This window comes from Strix uralensis, chromosome 26 (assembly GCF_047716275.1).
Source record: "Strix uralensis isolate ZFMK-TIS-50842 chromosome 26, bStrUra1, whole genome shotgun sequence".
Classification (NCBI taxonomy): domain Eukaryota; kingdom Metazoa; phylum Chordata; class Aves; order Strigiformes; family Strigidae; genus Strix; species Strix uralensis.
In genome coordinates, this window is record NC_133997.1 from 3292724 (window position 1) to 3307425 (window position 14702).

At 49.2% G+C, this 14702-nt stretch overlaps 1 protein-coding gene across 1 annotated transcript in view; it reads left to right on the forward strand.

Annotated features, from left to right (window-relative positions):
• Positions 1-211: 211 nt before the first annotated feature.
• Positions 212-14702, forward strand: part of POU2F3 (POU class 2 homeobox 3) — a 41254-nt gene continuing 26763 nt past the window's right edge. The window contains exons 1-3 of the mRNA XM_074895025.1: positions 212-497; positions 4806-4859; positions 5644-5712. Of these exons, the coding sequence (XP_074751126.1) occupies positions 212-497; positions 4806-4859; positions 5644-5712 (409 nt within the window). The remainder of the gene's footprint in view (positions 498-4805; positions 4860-5643; positions 5713-14702) is intronic.

Sequence of the window (14702 nt, forward strand, 5' to 3'; positions counted from 1 at the left end):
TGGGACTACTCGGATCTGGGGCTGGCGGCGGAGCCCCTGAAAAGCCCCCGGCTTGCAGCCCAGCGGGCAGGTGCTGCGGGGTGTATCTGTGCAGCTGAGGGCGGGCAAACCACCTTCCTTCCTCCCTCCTTCCCACCCCACCCCACGCCCTGGTAGCGCTGCAGGGACTCATCCATCCCCGAGTTACTAATATGCAAATGGGTGCTTTTGCATGGGCCGGGCGCCAGGCTGCTGGGTGTCAGGGCACCCGAGGGAGCCGGAGGTGGGGCGAGGCGTGGCGCGGCGCCGCATGCTCACCTGGCCCTGCATGGCAACAGGCAATGGAGCTCTAGGTCCCTTCGGGAGCGGACCCACGCCCGGTTCGAGAGGCAGCGGGTGGCAGAGGAGGGAGGGCAAACTGGCAGCCCCTGGTAACCTGGGGCTGACGGCAGGAGGCTGGGCGCACCGCGGATTTCCCTCCACCAGCAGGATGGTGAACCTGGAATCTGTGCACGCAGGTAAAGAGCACTTGAGGAAGGATCGGGCTGGAGCTCACCACGTAGCTGAGACCGTGGACTTGGGCAGGAAATGGGATTGCTCTGATTCCTATGAACTTTCCTCCCTCCTTTCCCTCCTCTCTTCTCCTGCTGGAGTCAGCTATCACAGGCAGTGGCTGGTTAAGTGCTCACGTTCCTACCGGGGGATGGATGCTGCCCTGATCCTATTTAGGGGGATGCCAAGCCATGCCCACAGTGTGGGCGCAGCGCTCGTGCTGCCAACCCTAACGTGGGTCTGGGAGCAGAGCACAGAGGTCTCTCAGGTACCTGGAAAATGGGCACCTAGTGCCTGACCTGTGGGTCCAGTCACTGGGATAAAGCCGGGAGGTGTGAGAGGGGATAAATTCAGAGGGATGTGGCAAGGGTGAAGGGGGGTGTGTGAGTGAGAGCGAGATGGGACGTGGGTTGAAAGGAGAAAAGTTAATGACAAAGAGGGAAAAGGAGGGAGAAATGAATGAGGAGGGAGCTGCAGGAGGCTGGGCTGGGTGAGGAATGAATGAACAGCGATACTCAGAAGGAGGGAGGCTCCTTCCAGGGAGTCTGATCCAGAGGTACAGCTTAGGTAGTCTCACATCTTCTCTGAGCAGACCTCCCTCTGCAATTAGCTGGGGAATGAGAGCAATCACTGCCAAATCCCTCAGAGCTGTGCTCAGCTCTGGCTCGCCCTGACAGAGTGAATTTAGCTTCTGCCCTCAGCTCAAGACCCCGTGCTCGAGGGGAAGGACGGCGTCCCTGGGCATGACGGAGCTGAGGGTGACGCTGAGGTGGGAGCAGGGCAGCAGCGGGGAAGGCCAGAATATGACAGACACCAGGGCATTGGGGGTACAGGAGCCGTGTGCCCTGCTAGTGACCTGCGTCCAGTGCTTTGTGCAGCACAAAACCCTGCGTGTTGTCCCCAGGTTTGGAGGGGAGGGGGTGGATGCATCCATCGTGTCCCAGGCCCGTTGCTTTTGCGTACCTATTGGCATGCTGCAGTGAAGCTCGGGCGTTTGGTGGTCCTGCCGTGCAGGGGAGACCTGGCGGTCCATGCTCAGTGCTTGTAGCTCCTCAACAGGCCCCTGTGCGGGCTCAGAGGCAGCCCTGCCAGGCGAGGCAGATGCTGTGGCAATGCTATCACCCAACACAGTGCCAGCCTGCCGCGGGCCAGCAGAGGTGGCCAAAGCCTCTGCTCCACAGCTGCATTGCAACCTCCCCACGGCTCTGGGGTGCCAGCAGCCCCTTCACAGCTGGTTGGCACCCCACTGAGCAGGCTGGCTCCCTGTGCCAGCCACGGGGGAGGGGGGCAGCAGGGGAGCCCCCGGCGCTGCGCGGCCGGCCGTGAGGAGAGGCTGCGGGAGGCTCGTGGTCTTGGCTCAGCGTGTGAGCCTGACTAGTCTGAGCACCTGCGATGGGCGTGCTTGTGTGTGGTGTCTCTCGGGGACGCATCCCCCGCAGGCTCCTATCCACCCATCTGCTTTGCTTGTGGGCGACTCTTTCTTCATGAGAAGATTCCCAAAATCGATACTGTGCCCTCTGTCAAAGCCAGTGGCATCGGTCCCAGGGAGGATTTGGCCAGGAGCTGTGCAGAGCTGGGTCCATGCTGAACTTCCATTCTCCCAAATCTGTGAGAAGGGCCTAAGCTTTAAGCAGTCTTTTCGCAGGGAGGGAGACCAGCCTGGCCCCAGACGCTTTCACGGGCCAGAGCCCAGCGCTGGTGGGAGGGTGTTTCTTCACCCTCGTGCAAAGGCAGTTCAGTGTGTTCAGTCTTGGAGACCCCAAACAGCAAGACCTTGCAGTAAGCTGCTCGCAGAGGTGTGCTCTGTTTCTTCCCTGGCCGTGCAGAGACACAGGGTGCAAGATGAAGGTGGGCTGCTCGGGCTCCACACGCCCTCCACCCTGCCGAGAGGGTTTCCCTGCAGCAGCATGTTCCCCGGCGTGTACCACCACCTCCTCCCCAGGCGTTTGGAGATTTCACCTTCCTGCAGCCTCCAGAAGGGCTCGGGCACCTAAAGGGCAGAAAATTCAATAGGCCCCATGTAATGGTCTCAGTCAAACTGAGTTCCAGCCCCCCCCCACCACCACGGGCTTTCGTTTTCCCTTTTAAAGTCATCAGGCTGGTTTACCTTAGTGCCCATGTCTGAACAACTGCTAGGAATAAGGGCTTGGGAAAGCTTTATTTGCTGACAGCATTTGTTTCAGCAAAAATATAGATGCAGATATATCCCCAGAGAAGTGTCTGCACTGGCAGAGTTTCTTTGGTCTGGGTGAACAAACCAGACTACCCCTACTCCAGGTATGTTTGCTAGCTGAGGTATAGCAGCACATTTTTAATATGGCCCAGGCCACAGTGGCGGCTCCTAATAGGTCTGTGGTTAGGAGTTAGGCAGTCCTAAGTTGCATTATTTTTCCCAGAGATTTTTTTCACTAGCCTGCTTATTCTCTATATATTGCCGACCTGGCAAAGCTGTATGGAAGGAGCCTGCGTTTAGCTGGACTCACAGCCTGTCGTGTTTTCAGATGGAGGGGAGGTCAAATCCAGGTGCATCACTCTGCCCTGGATTATAGTGGAAGACTCTTGGGTGTCAATAAAAAGGTGTTGCCTTTATCTTGGCTACACTTATATCGTATTAGAAAGTAATTCCTCTGTATGTCTGCTCCTTGGTCTTAAGGACCCCTTGGAGGATGGCCGGGGCTGCACTGCTGTCCACAGAAACACAAAAGCTGGCCAGCCCCAAACCAGGCTTTGATCTAAAGGGGTTTATTTTTCTTCCTGTTGCTTTTTTTCCCCCACAAGGTACTTAAACCGTAATAACTTGTGTACATTTATGATGGGAATTTGAATCTTTGTGAAAATAAAATTCTTCTGCTCTATGTATGAGAGAATCACAGGGTAATATCTTCTTATCTCCTGACTCCAGAAGGAGGGAATTTAACTGATGGCTAGCATGTGATATGTAATCAAGTCACAGCTGCAATTCCACCTTTCCTCCCCGCCCACCCCAGGTTATAAATGGCAGAGGGGCTGAGGACTTACTCCTAGGGGAGGGAGAGAGCTTCTCATGGTTTGCTTCTGTGTCTTCCCTTCTTCAACTCTGTCTGAATTGCTCTGTCTCTTGATCTGTGCCCATAAGAGACACAGTGATCTCAGTGATTAGATAATTTTCTTTCACTAAGATGTGTTCATTCGTTGTTTCTGTGCTCACAATGAAACCTGCATTACTTTTTTTGCAAACTTGCAGACTTTCTCACTAAAGCAAGCAACAAACTTTTGCACAGTTTATGGTTTTTCTTACTCTATTTTATGAGAACTTGGCTCTTTTTTTTTTTAAGACACTTTTTGGCAGCAAGCAAAACTTTGTGCTTTGTAGATTGCCTCAGTTAGGGTCCTTTGGCAGTATTACAAGACAAGAAGATGTTTATAGCTGATGATAATTACTCTTCCTGCAGTAGAAACACTTAGAAACCCCACTAAATGTTCATGTCTTAATTGCAGTGGGTTTATTTGAAGGGGGGGGGGGGGGAAATCCCACAACTCTTTTCTCTCTCCTTTTCCCCCCTCACTACTTAATACAACTTAAAGAAAGGAAATTTCTTAAGTATGTGAATGTTTCTGTGCTCTGTCTCTGATATAAAATCTTGTATTTTTTTTCTTTCTTTACTCATTTGCTGAAGAAAAAGACTCAAACTTTAACCTAAACAAAGCTATTCAGTTTTGGTCAAAAAAAAAAAAAAAGATAATTTGTCATTTGCACACTGGGAGTTTGAGTAGGGGAAAAGAAAAACTGAACAAACACACAAACAAAAAGGCCTGCCTGCTTTAGTGTGTGTAATAGAGGGAAATAGGTATAAAAACTTATGGGGTTCTTCTCACCCTTTTGGCTGTTTGGAAATAATACAAGGCATATATAGGAAAGAGGAAAAGGTTTGCATGATGCCTTTAAGAAGGCTTCCACCTGCCTTTTCTACCCCAGCAAAACCACAGCAAATACTGGCCCAGCTTTCACACTGTTGTTATTACCCGATGCAAATCGGGTGACTTCTGTGGCCGGGATTGGCTGCAGGAAGCACATGCAAATCAGTTGGTTCTTTATAAAAAATTATTATCTTTTTTTTTCCCCAACTAGCCTGGAAAGAGTTAAAATTCCCATGCAAAGGGTAGAAGAGCTGAGGGGGTGTCCATCTGAATTTGAATAGATAGTCTTCCTTCTTTTACTGGTGTGTACTTTGCCTCTGTTAAGGAGGAGATGAGCAATCCAGTGCAAAGTTGACTCTTCCCACCTTTTCTTTCAGCTGTCCCTGAAGGAGAACGTGGCCCCGGGTGTGGTGGCAGCCATCACTTCAAGGGTAAATGACAAATTTATTGGCTGGATAAGGATGGGGGGAAATACGCAGGAGCTTTATGGCAAAGCACTCCTCTTGCTCCTGGGTTGGGGACAGTGCTTTGGAGCAAGGCAGCTTCTTCATGGTTTGAGAGGGCTGTGAGGATGTGCATGTGGGAGAGAGCAGGGGTAATCGTTTGCAAAGAGGGATCAGACCTATTGAAAGGAACAAGCTGAGTTTGCAAGGGAGCGAGAGGAGAAGACTTTGCTTCCCTCTCAGAGAGCATCTTGCTCTGCGCCTGCCTTTCCAAGGCCGGTCCTCCCTGCGTGAGCTTTGTACAGCACCAAGCACCGGCCCAGCTGAGCCCTCTCGAGGGACAAGGAAAGGATGTGGGAGAAGGGGAGAAGGCTGGGAGGGCCCCCCTGCCTCTACAGGTGTGGTGGGGGATGGAGTCAGGCTGAGAGCCATGCCGGCTGGTTTGGGAAGCCAGAATAAAGCTCGGGGAAGAGGCTGGGATTAACCAACCCCTCATCCTCTGTGGGGGAGAGGAGTGATGGGAAAGGTGAGAGCACGGCAGCAAATTGGGGAGGGGGAAAGGAATGAGGGGGATGCAAAGAGCAACAGGAGGGAAAGTGCATCCTCGGAGCTGATGAATATTCTAGTGACTGTATGTTGAGGAATCAGAAATTTGAAAGTCTGATGGTTTATTATAATTACACATTCATTTGTGCTGTTTAGTGGAAGCCACATGTGCCTGTTGCCTGGGACTGTGACCTGTTATTAAAATCAGTTGTGCCTTCTTTTCCAGAGATCAAGATGAGCGGTGATGCGGCAGATTCCACAGATACTCGGCACGAACCTGACCAGGTGGAGCCAGGTAAGGAGGGTCCAGGATGTGGGGGGCTGGTGAGGGAACCCATGGAGGGAGGGGAAAGAAAAGAAAAGAAAAGAAAAGGGGGGGCACAGGTGCTGGAAGTTTCTGTCTGTGCTTTGCTTGACTCCTGTTGCTGCTACGTTACGCTCTTCCAACCAGCCTGGGAGCTGATCAAGAATGTGCTCTGGGCTAGGATTGCGTTCGTATCTTGATCAGCATGCAAGATCCTTCTGTAACAGCAGTGAATCAGTGTGTGTCTCAGTAAAGTCCTCTGCGGTTTTAGCATGGAAATACGCTCACGCCTTGCCAAAGGAATAATGCCATTGAAATGCTCTTGGTCCGCTCAGTTTAGCACAAACAACTCTTCATTTTATACACGGCTCATGCGAGGAACATTTCCTTAGACACAACTCCCCGGGGAATAAGCCCTTCTTGGCCACGTATATGTAGAAAAATAGGAAGGACTTTGGGAATAATCAAATCCAACTAGGTAGCTCCAGCAAAAATTGATCACTCCTCATCTTGAAGCATGATTGGGTTTCTCATCTCCACTACTCCCACCTGACGGCTGCTCTGTGGCTAGAAGCCCCAGTTCTCCTTGAATATGGAAAGCTGAAGAACAGGGTGTTCCTTTGAAGATGACAGTGCTGGTGTTAGTACTGACTTCTGCCAGGTTACCTACCAACTTCTGCACTGCCACAAGGTGTGATACGCACCAGAAAAATCAGTTTTGTATATTCTGGCATCGCTTCTGCCTGACGCTGCCTGCAGTGGGCTTTGAATGTGAGACCTCAAGTCTGTAATTTCACAAAGGCTCACGGTCAGATTCCTTTTTAGGCAAATAAACAGCAATAAGAAATATTTTTAGCACCCACTAGGCATAAGAAATTAAGATTATTAGAAACCCTGAGGCTCATCTATACACCTAGAAATAAACACCTTTTAAAACCAAAACTGGTAGAGACAGTGTGGAGGAATCACTGTTCTCTGAGTAATGGAGAGCCCTAGGCTTGGGGTGGGGGGGGTGTAACAGCAGATTAAAACTTTATGGAGAATGATGTTACTGTTTCTCTTTTACCTCTGTCATTTGAGAGAGCTTAGAAAAAATGAGATCTTGGTAAAACCAGAGAACTCTAGTCATGTTTTAATGGGACTAAAACTACCCCTTTATTTACACCTTACACTGAGGACTAGAAATCCTCTGTGCTCTTGCTATTAAACTGGGTTGTTTGACATAATCTAAGGTAGAGATAAAATCTGGTCTATTCACGTCCATGAACTCTGATTGACTTTGGTCAGGTCAGCTTCTGCTCAGGGCTTTCAGATGACCCCAAGTTGTTTTTTTGAGATAAATGTTTCCAAGCCGCCTAGCAACAAACATGTCCTCAACTTCCCAAGCTCTTTCAAAAAAACCCTGGTAGCTGTTACAGGGCCTTAAATTGGGAACCACAGCCTCCTGAAATGTTTCATGCATCTTAGAGTTGGTGGATAGCGTAGTTGAATCAAGATTAGGGAAGGCTGTATTATGTTGAGATTATGGTTGGGTTCGGTATTGGCTGTTACTAAATGTAGTGGGACATTCTGGCTGCTGATGCTGTAGTCAAAAGTGTTAAATGGGTGAGAAGCTGGCACCGCAGTTGATTGGATAAAATACGTTTTTCAGCTTAAGCTTCCCAGACAGCCATTAGTGTTAGCTGTAGCACCTCTTTCTAGTGGTAATTGGGCAAAGAAAGCAGAGAAGTGAAGTCAATTTGTTTTAAAATAATAAAAATGTTTGCAGCAGCATTAGCGCTGCTCTAGGAGCCTTCAAATCAAGCAGGGAAATCAGAACAAGTAAATCTCCTTCATTTGCAAAAGAGTGACACTTCCCTGCGGACTGATACAAGGAACCTGTTTAAATTATTCTTTTTTTCTAATGCAGTCCCCGTGACTGGTTGATGTGTTCAGGCTCTTCAGAGATCACTGATGAGAGACACTGCAGTGAGTTAGGAGCTTCTTGTGGGACTCTCTAGCCAAAAGCCACAACCCCTCCTGCAGGGTGAGCGGTCCCTCATGGGACTCTTGGAGGAGAGGGTGGCCGGGGCAGGAGCACACGCTATTGCTCACTGTATGTTCTACCTCAGGTGCAGTAAGCTGGCACATCAGCCCCACTGGAAGTCACGACCAGTCAAGCCCACAGAGGGTCTGCCTCGATGTTTTACCCAAAACCTCTACGCCTCTCTGTCGGGTTTTTTTTTTTTTTTTTCCCCTCTCTTTCCGACCATTCTGTTTATAAACAACAAAGCTCTTTGTACTGAGCTTCCCTGGAAGTTTTTACTTTCCCTTATACACATTGTTAGAGGAATATTTACTGCAACACCTAATAGTTTAGTGTTTTGTTTACTAGCTTCATGTGGGAAAATCTGTTTTCCAATGACTCATTAATTGAAGACCCATTTCCTAATGAATTAGACCAATCCACACAGATCCCCAAGGAATCTTGTTACCCCCAAAGGAGAGGGCAGTTACCAAACTAACAGTATTACAGCTTATAAAGAATGGAAATCCTTCTAGGTGCGTATTTACAAAGACCTTTCATCACCAAAAGATGCAGACTGGCTCCAAGAAGAATTAGGGAAAAAAAAAAAAAAAACCAACAAAAAAACACTGGAGGGAGTTGGGTGCCAAAACGCTTTTGTAAACCAAGCCCTTGATCTAAAACTGATGCCTAAAGATCTGATGGGAAGTGTCAGTAGCAGAAGTATAATCTCATCCTTTCATATCTCTGCCAGTTCTAGGCTTAGAGGGGAAAAAAGGGTAATTTGGGGCATTGTTTTACTTTGAAAGTGTTTAAAATAATCGTGGGGCTTTTTTTTTTTTTTTGAGAAAATTGTCAGAATTGTTCATCTCTTATAGGAGGTTAGGAAAGTTAAGCTTTTTTTTTTTTCTTTTTCATCTACACCAATTTCATAGAAAATGCTTCAAAGCTTTTTAGTAAGATGTTCTCCAAAAATCCATGTTTGTTTGATTCCACCCTTCCATGTCTACTGGTTGTAGCGAAACTTTGCCATTTTACAAAAAGCTATGATTAAAAAAAAGAATACATTCTAAGGAATATCACCCACCCTGCCCACTCCTGTGAATCTTAATCATTCCTTTACCTTAACTCTGCCTTTTTTATCATCACAGTATGCGTGTGAGGAGGAAGAGGGGGTAGGCAGGAGTTTCTCCCGCAAGGGCCGTGGTTTGGACTGACTTCCCCTGTTACCCAGGAGCTGTGTAGGTCAGTCCCAGGCCGAGCGCCGGGTCATCTCTCCAGTCTGAGGGTCGTCTTTACCCTTTCCTGGGTGATGTCAGCGTGGTTTAACGCTTGGCGTGAGGCGGCTGTGGCTGGGCTTGCAGGCAGTCCCACTGACTCCATGGGGGGTAATGACAAGCGTGAGTTTTATGCTTGGCTGTAAGCTCTTTTCATCTTTTTAAACTGATGAAAGCCATGCCAGCAAGTTCTGGGCTGATTTTTTTTTTTTTTTTTTATGGGAACTGTGGGGGCTTGGCACTGCAGAGTGTCGCCCCTGGTCTTCAAGCCGAGAGGCAGAGATCTCCCCCTTCTTGTGGTTTATCTAAGCCCTCTGTATCTGATGCAACAAAATGCTGAGGTGGGACTTGCCTCTGTCTGTCTGTTTGTTTGTGTCAGACACTTGTTCCCCGTTTATCTGCTTGATCAAAACAGGTTACACCAAGCAAAGCTACTTCCCTTTGATTTCATCTGTTGAGGCTATGGGGGGGAAGCCAAAGCTTTAACAAAAGGGCGATAGGGAAGCTCTTCAAACACAACCATCGGTAACTGAATAGCTGCAGGCGCTCCGAACATCTTCCCTCCCCACCCTGTAACAGGGGGAACTGGCCGGCCTGCCAGGAGCCCAGGGCGGGGTGCGCGATGGGCACCCCGGCACACGGGGAGAGGAGCTGGGGTGTGGACGTGTGGGTGCAATATAGGACAGCCCTACGGCGTTATCGCTGCCTCGGGAGCAGCTGGTATCGCTCCCTGGGACAGTGGGGTATGGCTGACCCGGCAGCTTCGCCCTGCTCTGTCGGGGCTGGGATCTGGAAGAGCAGCAGCCAGGTAGAGGAGTGCGGTTTCATGGGGAGGGCACACGGAGCCAGAAAGCTGGGCTCTTGGCCCGCTTCTGACTAGTGGCAATGGTAGCAGGGTTATCTAACCCTCACAGCTTGGGTAACCTATCTGAGTCTATTAGGAAGCAACAAAGCAGGTATCTTCTCTCTGAGGGTAAGAAAGACCCTTTCCTTAAACCCCAAGAAAATGGAAGCGGTAAGGAGCTATGATGCATCTGCTCCTATGGCCTTGCAAAGTGTCCCTTTTGAGGAGATGTTCCTGCGAATGTCATCTTCTCCCCTGGCATCCTCAACTTCAGCCAGCTTGTGCCTCTGGAAGGATATCGGTACGAGACACCATCCTCCGCTGCTGCCCCCAGAGACCTAAGGTCCCCTGGCAGTGGAGGAGGGAAAGCAAGGGCAGCTCTGGAACTGAGCACCAAAACTTCCACCTAGCACCCCAGCTTCTGTGTATTTAATGCATTTTGCATTAAATCAGGGTAGATGGAAAACCACAGGCCTTGTCTCAGTCTTCCTCTCTGCCACACACTCCCTGTACAAATTAAGTCTATCTCCGTTCCTCAGCTCCAAAGTGAGGGTCCTGATCTCTTCTGCCACCTTTTTGCCAGGGTGTAAGCTCTTTGATGCAGGTGCTGCTCTCCCCAGGGATGGTACCGCTCTGGGCAGAAGGGAGCCAGGATCTCTGCCAGGCTCTGGGAAGGCTGTTTATTGTATTCCAATCACAGGGGTCGGGCTAGGGGCTCTTTTAAACTTGATGGCTCATGCTGGAACAGGGTGTGGAGGCTCTGACCTCTGTGTCAGATTCTAACTCGGGCAAAAATAAATGTGCATCAGCAAGGGATGCCAGACTGAGCAGTGCAATGGCTTGTGTGAAATGAGTCGGTGGGTGCTCGGGCTGTGCTGCTCGGTGCACAGGCACAATCCCTGGTGCGCTCAGCAGGCGAGCTAAGGGCTGCACAGTCTGAGATTTTTTTTTTTCTCTTGCCTTTTGTTGTTACTTCTTCAGATCTGGCTGGAAACAGATTGCCAGGGCAAAGTCTTTTGAGGAAACTTGGCCTTCCCCGGCCCCCCCGCTGAGCCTAGACCTTGGCTACGCCTTTGCTCTCCAAGGCTAGCTCTCCCTGGTGAAACTTTCCTCAAAGCCTCTAGGATTTCTCTTGTCTCTTCCCCCTGCAGCCATGCACAGCCCCAGGCCAAGTCCCGGATAAATGAAAGCAGCAGCAGTCGGGCTGGAAACAGCTGGTTGCTATGGCAATTGGCCCTGCTCAGGATTTGCATAAGGCTGATGATTTTCATAGCACAGCCACATTTAAGGCAAGCAGGAGAAATTTCCATATTCCCAGCTCCGAGTCAGTTGGGGCGTGGGGGAGGCCAGGAGGGGGATATTTGAAATTCAAATGAAGGTGATTAGGGTTTGAGGTTGGGTTATTTTATTTTTTTTTTTCTTAAACATCCCATTATGGAAGAGGATAAAAAAGGATGGGGAGGGGAAAGGGGAACAAAAGGCTGGTTTGACTTGAATTAGAGGGGCAAAGGAAGAGCTGGTCTGATCTGCCTCTTGCCTCTGGTCTAAGAGAAGAGACTTGCCCTCTCCCAGCACCTGCAGGTGAACTGTTTTCCGTGGGAACAACTGCTGCCCTCGGGTTTCCTTCTGGAAACTGCCCGAGTCTCCCACACTCGCTGTCCTGCTTTCTCCCCCTGCTCCCTGCCCCGTGCGAAGGGTATATTGCACTCAAAGCTGCAGTGGGACTAGAAGATGGGATTTCTTTGAGGCACTGCTGACAAAGGAAACGTGTTTTGATAACCCAGGGGTTTCCACCCAAATAACACACTTGAGTCTTCAGTGAAAGCTTCCCCTGAAGTCTGTAGTCATCTGAGTCAGCGCAGATTCACTTCTCTCTAACCAGCCTCAACTTTCCCATGGAGATGCTCTGATGCCCCAGTTTGGTCCGTTTGTGTCTTTAGAGCAAATAGTTAACGTGAAAATTGCAGCCCTGTCCAGCTGTCTCCAAAACTCCCCATTCTGTTCACACTTTTCCTTGCTCCCTTTGGAAAGCACTTCTTAAGGCAAGGCTTGGGAACAGCAATCACACCAGAAGGGCACGTAAAGATCCAGGGAACTGACTGGTGTCTGCTCAGCTTCACTTTCTGCTCCCCAGTGCCACTGGATACAGCAGGGGGCAATCAGGGGTAGCCACTAAAATGGAGAGATGGTGATTTGAGTGAGCTCCTACCACCCAGGGCTTTTCCTGCTAGTTCTGGAGAAGGTGCTGGTCTGACTGGGAACAGTAACATCAGGGCTATGACTTGGCGTTTGCTTGAGTCTCCAAACTGAATTGAAATCCTGCAGGGTGTATTTGATGCTGAATATATTTTTAGCTTAATACAACCACATCTTTCTCGGTGCAGGTGGCCATTTTGCTTCATTTACAGCATGTGGGTCCAGTATTGTTTATAGTTATAATAATTGTTGCCACTGTTTTCTTTACCTGCTCTCGGGTAATCTTTTAACTTCACATGTCATTTGAGGCGAGAGATTTGATTTGTGTCTCAGTTAATGTGAACAAGTTAGTATCTAAGCTTCTAGAAAATGTACATTGAAAGGCACTCTGCATCTGGCCTGCTACGTCAGTCTCTAATGGCATCGTGCTTTATCAGCTGGAGTGCTAAAGTCTTCAGGATAGGTGAGATTAATCTTAATTTTAGATATTCAATACTTTGAAGCTGAAGTCTGACCTGCTCACCCCAGGCTCCTTGTACAGTCAATGATGAAAATAAGTATCTCCAGAAGGTGATTCATCTCTCTGCCGTCTATCTCTGGGGCGAGATGAATTGCCCTCTGGAAGCGCCTGCTTCCTCTCGGTGGCTGTAAAGGGAGCCTAGAGCAATTGGCTCGGAATTAGACACCTAAAAGTTAGACATCTAAGCCCAGGCAGCTGAATCCCCTGCCTGGTGTCTGCCTGGCACTGTTCCTCCATCGCCGTTCAGCTGTTCTGAATTTCCCTCCCAAATGCACGCGGCAGAAAACTGATTCCCTGTGGGAATTCCCCAACACCTGTTAAAGATTGAAATCACCTTCTAACTCCCTGTCCCTTCTGTGCAGCTGAGATCAAACCGTGGGGTGAATTCAGCGTGCAGTTGGGTGGGAAGGGGGATAAGGGCAGCCTCCTGGTTGCAGCCCTGGTTTTGGCACTGGGTGAAAAGCCACGGGAGGCTGTCGCTCCCCGTAGGTGACACCTGCATGTTGCTGCATGTGTTGCCTTGCGAAGAGGAGGGAACACCCCAATCTTGATTTTACTTTTCTCCCATTACGGCGCTTTTATCCTCAAGTGCTGGACTGGCTTGGCGGCTTCCAGTGGGAATCGTGTCGGTTCTGATAGAACCGCTTGTCTTTGGTTTTCAGAGCAAACGCCGCGTTCCAGGCAGGGGGAAGAGCAGCGGGTGGGGGGAAGCCGTCCGGAACTGTTCTGCTGCTCCCATCCCCAGAGAAACCTCCCCAGGCAAACTCGCACCAGATCTGATGCCAGTGCTATGCAAAACAGCTGCCAGGTGAACCAAGGAGAGCAACATGGTCCCTGTCTGCCGTGCTGCGGGAGCCAGCTGAGCTTATCACTGCCTTTTTCCTCCTGTCCAGAACACCCATAAAGAGGGGAAGGAAGGCTTTTTTGGTGGGGAAGCTCTCAGGAACAGTAGTGCAAGGGGCTCAAAGCAATCTTTCTCTATTTAAATCCCAGGGCTTCCCCAGTTTGATGCAATTTAAGGAGGGGAGGACTGCGTCTAGCAGACGCTGGAGACTTTGGATCCCATTGTGTCTGGCTGGTGTAGCAAGAGGCAAGTTGTTGGCTGGTGTGAAGCTCCATTAAAATTAGTGGAGTTCTGGCAGTTTACAGCAGCTGAGAATCTGCTGCCACTTACACTTTTCTTTCTTTTTATCTCCTGGAGCTAGAAAAGATTAAATCTTAAGTGCAGATCCTTGTTGTTTGAACAACCCGTTCCTTTAAGGAGAGAAATGACTACTTCAGTGTGAGTCCTGATGTTGATAGAAACTGGGAGGAAACCGAGTCTATTTTTAAAATATTTGTAGGAAAGTTACTGATTTAACTGAAAGAGGAGAGTTGTTATCCCTATCACATTCAAACCTTGGCTTGCAGCTGGAATCGTTTTAATTTTACTCAAACACAAGCTTTTACTGAAATAGAAAAATATGAGATTTGTTTGCAAATAAATCTGTGCACAAACACTCACTTGTCCTGCTGAAATGTTGTTGAGATTTGTGTATCCAGCTCCCATTTACATAACCACTGGGAGTAGAAATCACCTCGCCCAGTTTTAAATATCTCACTATTGGACATCTAAGTCTGAACTAGTTGCCCCTGGGTCCCTTTGTAGTCAATAAAGAGAAATAGTCATCTCCAGAGGGCCATTCATCTCAACTTAAGATAGGCGTCTAAGATAGGTCAGATGAATGGCCTCTGGAGGTGCCTATTTCTCCTCACTGTCTACCAAGACAGCCTGGGGCAGTTATCTCAGACTTAGACGCCCAAGCTACGACTGAGTTAATGTCAGTCTCCATGCATATTTGCAGTATACTCCACTGTCACACAACACCTGGCTGAGGTGCTCCCGAACACTCCTGCTGATCTGCAGCAGGACGTGCAAGAGAACAGAGGGTAGGAATTGGAGGAAGCTGTGTCTGGCCTTGAAGGAGAGGAAGGGGGAAAAAGAAAGGTGGAAGTCTGTCAGCTGCACGTGCTTGTGAAGGGAGTGAAAAGTAAGAAATGGTAAGCGTGGAAGAGGAGGAAAGAATATGCTGGAGAACTTGGACCTGGTGGTAGCGATATGGAGTGAAACTCCGTTCCAGCTGTGCATCTCAAATTGCA